Source organism: Hypomesus nipponensis, chromosome 9, assembly GCF_054491055.1.
Source record: "Hypomesus nipponensis isolate SF chromosome 9, ASM5449105v1, whole genome shotgun sequence".
NCBI classification, from domain to species: Eukaryota; Metazoa; Chordata; class Actinopteri; order Osmeriformes; family Osmeridae; genus Hypomesus; species Hypomesus nipponensis.
The window spans coordinates 1,785,695-1,790,000 of record NC_140369.1 but is presented as its reverse complement, the minus strand read 5'-3'; the positions used below and the strand labels follow the sequence as shown (position 1 = coordinate 1,790,000).

Below are 4,306 nucleotides of genomic sequence, written 5' to 3'. Positions count from 1 at the left end.
CCCTCGCACTTTCCCCATGACCCTCCCACTTTCCCCATGACCCTCCCACTTTCCCCACGACCCTCCCACTTTCCCCATGACCCTCCCACTTTCCCCATGACCCTCCCACTTTCCCCATGACCCTCCTACTAACGCATATTGAAAACTGAAGTGAGAGCGAGTACGCTAGACAGAGAGAGAGAGAGAGAGAGAGAGAGAGACAGAGAGAGAGAGAGAGAGAGAGAGAGAGAGAGAGAGAGAGAGAGAGAGAGAGAGAGAGAGAGAGAGAGAGAGAGAGAGAGAGAGAGGAAGGGAGGTGTACATCCAGTCAGCTCACGCCTCAGTAACATGCGTCCTGCTGATGTGTAAACTCATCTCCCTCACTGGCTATCAGGTGCCCGCTTAGCCGGCCTTTCATCCTGCCAGCGTGAGCACAGAGAGGTCTGGCATGGCGCCCGCCAGCCTCCTCTCTCCCCCTCTCCCCTCCTCCTACCTTTCTGCTTCTCACTTCCCCTCTCCTCCCCCCTCCCACCCCCCACCCCCCTCTCCTCCCCCCCCTCCCTCTCCCCCTCTCCTCCCCCCTCCCACCCCCCACCCCCCTCTCCTCCCCCCCTCCCTCTCCCCCCTCTCCTCCCCCCCTCCCACCCCCCACCCCCCTCTCCTCCCCCCCCCCCTCTCCTCCCTCTCCTCCCTCCTCTCCCCCCCCCCTCCGGGCTTGTTAAGTTCCCGTGCGCTAACGTCTCACTACACACTCACACACACACACACACACTCACACACACACCATCACCATCATGGCTGTCCGTCTGAGCTGCTTGTGTGTGTTTTGAAATGATATTTTGCGGTTTCATGTCAAACTTGGATACAAGTCAGGAGAAATACACTGATTGAGGAAATGACCATAAAGATAAACCAAAGCACTGTTCTATAAGTAATGATACGTTTAAACCCAACTCCCCCAAGCACAGGTCTGTTTGATAACCCTAACATTTTCTGAACAGTATGTCAAGCCGTTAGAACAGCGCCCCCTGGTCACCGATTTTGGTACAACAGAGGAAAAGAGCCAAGGGTGGTTCCTCCTACCTGGATGGACACGTCGCTGTAGGACCCTCCGATGACCCCCGAGATGGCGAGAGGCATGTCGTCGTGGATGGCGTACGACCCGTCCGGACACGTGTACTCGCTGTCGTCCACCTTGGTCAGCGACGCCCTCACAAACTCCAGAGACTGCTCCAGGGCGTAGGTGTCCTTGGAGCAGGTGTCCAGGATGTTGGCCCCCAGCCGGATGCCGGGAAGGATCCTGTCGTCCTTGTTGATCTCGTCCAGTGCCAGCAGCATGGCCTCCAGTCTCTGGATGCCCCGCTGGGCGTTGATCTTGCCGCAGTCCTCGGCTCCCTCGCCCTTCTGGTGCACGGGGAACAGCCCTCCGATGATCAGGTCGCCGTCCACCGTGATCTCCTTCTTGGAGTCCGTGCTGTAGCCCGGCACGGGGAGGGCCTGGAGGGCGGGGGTCAGGAGCCACACGCACAGCAGGGGGAGGAGGGGGCGCAGGGGAGGGCTGAAGGGTGTCGGGGCGTGGCCCGGCCTCAGGCCCCATGGCCCGGAGGATCTCCCTGTTGCCATGAACCAGGGCGAGGGAGTGGGTGCCTTGTGGGAGTCTTGCTCCGGTGGTCTTCAGTAGTTGAGGTGGAGTGTACACACACACACACACCACACACACACACACACCGCACACACACACTGGTAGCAGTACTGGCCGTGCAGAAGTGGGGGGTCTCAAAGATCCAGTGGTGTGGGCTGGAATAAGGCCATGCCCTGCCTCGACGGAACACGCTCCTCTTCCTCAGGGGCTGCTGGATGACAGCCTGGGGACCAAACACAGACTCAATCATGGCGGAAGGACAATAGAAGCTTTCTTTCTCTCATCTTTCTCTCACATGCACACACGCAGACACACACACACACAGACACACACACAGAGACACACGCAGACACACACACACACAGACACACACACGCAGACACACGCAGACACACACACACACAGACACACACACAGAGATACACGCAGACACACGCAGACACACACAGGCACGCATGTTTGTTTGACAAGCACTGCACTGTTCCTGAGGACTTTACTAACCCTCATCACAGAAAGGCTGTCCATCCATTTTTTAGGGGGGCACAGATACTGGCGTCCAGTTTGAGTGATCGGTGTAGGATTTCTGCTGCTTATTGGCTCATGTTTCAGTGTAATATAAGAATGGCAAAGATACATGATATCACACAAACCTTCTATTTCACAATTCATTTTGAATCAAGCACCCTAACATTGAGGGTCTGTCTGTCACCAGCCTGACACCACCAGGACAACTGAAAGCAGGTGACATGTTGAGGGATAAATCTGAACGTTTTTTGTTCTTCTAATTGATTCACATTCAGGTATAGAAGATGCAGAACACAGCCAGGACATTGGGTTCAAAACCATGTGCATCTGTGACAGACATGATATGCTCTGAAATGCTTTCAAATGTTCCCTAGAAGCTTATAATTGCATCCCCACTATAGCAAAGTGTGTGTGTGTGTCTAGGGGCTCATGTGACTGTTGTGGTGTGAAACCCTCTCTTCCTGTTTTTCTATACTCCCCCTCTCCTCCCTCTCTCCCTCTCTCTCTCCCTCTCCTCCTTTCCTCTCTCTCCTCCCTCTCTCCTTCTCCTCTCTCTCTCTCCCTCTCTCTCCCTCTCTCTCTCTATGTCTCTCTCTCTCTCTCTATGTCTCTCTCTCTCTCTCTCTCTCTCTCTCTCTCTCTCTTGCTAGCAGATGAATTTACAGCTGTTACACACTCTCACTCTTATACACAATGGACCTAGGCGCTCGCTCATTACACACACACACACACATGCATGCACACACTTACACTCACACACACGCACATGTTAAACAGTAACCCTCAGGGATAACTTTGTTAAACCAAATGAACCAGATTCTGAAAAATACCCAGACACTCTCCAACATAGAGTTTGCACTGAGCACACACACTTAGTCTTTCTGTGAGCAACTGAAGTTCACATTAAGGTGGTTCTGCTTCTGTGGCACAAAATCTGGTTCCTACGGCTCCTTATCCAAGAGATTCTTCTGCTGATGTTGAGCTAGCAGGCTAGACCTTGACCCTCTAGATAATTGTTTTTGTCTGACTTTTTTCATACTGTATTGGATGGAGTGTGACAGGAAAGGCAGGAAAATAGTGAGACAGTTGAAGAGATTGAAGACAAACCCAGGCCGCTGTGGTGAGGCTTCAGCCTACATGGCACGCAGACAAAACTACTGGGGCCCAACCCTAACCCCTGTAACCCACCGTTCCTGCCTCAGACGAGACCCACAAGGAGAGGGAGGAAGAGAGGGAGAGAGGGAGGAGAGGGGCAGAGGGAGAGAGGGAGAGAGGGAGGAGAGGGGGAGAGGGAGGAGAGGGGGAGAGGGAGGAGAGGGAGGAGAGGGAGGAGAGGGAGGAGAGGGAGGAGAGGGAGAGAGGAGGATCAAATCAAATGTATTTGTATAGCCCTTTTTACACGCAAGCATGTGACAGAGGAGAGGGGGAGAGGGAGAGAAAGAGGAGGACAGGGAGAGAGGGAGGAGAGGGGGAGAGGGAGGAGAGGGGGAGAGGGAGAGAGGAGGGGGAGAGGGAGAGGGAGAGAGAGAGGAGAAGGAGAGAGGGAGGGGAGGGAGGGAGGGAGGGAGGGAGGGAGGGAGGGAGGGAGGGAGGGAGGGAGGGAGGGAGGGAGGGAGGGAGGGAGGGAGGGAGGGAGGAGAGGGAGGCGAGGGGGAGGTCTGGTGTCCCTCCCTCCCAGGGCTTCATTAGAGCAGAAAGCAGTGAGGAACAGTTTAACGGAGCAATCGAACCGCTGTGATCTGTCTCGCTCGTAAACACCGCCCCTGGAATCTGCCTGGAATCTGCCTCCCCACAAACATCAGTAATGCTAAATATATGTTTATTATATGTATAGACAGTACTGTGCCAAGTGTCAGGCACAACAAGTAAAGCAAAAAAGCTTTAACAAATATTGAAATGAAAAGACTACAGACATTTTTTCTTAACATATATATATATATATATATATATATATATATATATATATATTATATATATATATATATATATATATATATATAATATATATATATATATATATACATGCTATATACAAGAGTCACTGACTTAGTGTTTCCAAGAAGGGCTTTAACATGTGAGAAGTGGAGCTTTTTTTTGTCTGCCTTTAGTGTGTGTGTGTGTGTGCGTGGGTGCGTGCATGCGTGTGTGTGCGCATGCGTG

The 4,306-nt window shown here is 52.7% G+C and overlaps 1 protein-coding gene across 1 annotated transcript in view; it reads right to left on the bottom strand.

Annotated features, from left to right (window-relative positions):
* grm2a (glutamate receptor, metabotropic 2a) overlaps positions 1-1,602 on the bottom strand; it is a 26,429-nt gene extending 24,827 nt beyond the window's left edge. Inside the window, exon 1 of the mRNA XM_084705330.1 lies at positions 1,063-1,602. Coding sequence (XP_084561456.1) covers positions 1,063-1,602 — 540 coding nt within the window. The remainder of the gene's footprint in view (positions 1-1,062) is intronic.
* Between the last annotated feature and the right edge of the window lie 2,704 nt (positions 1,603-4,306).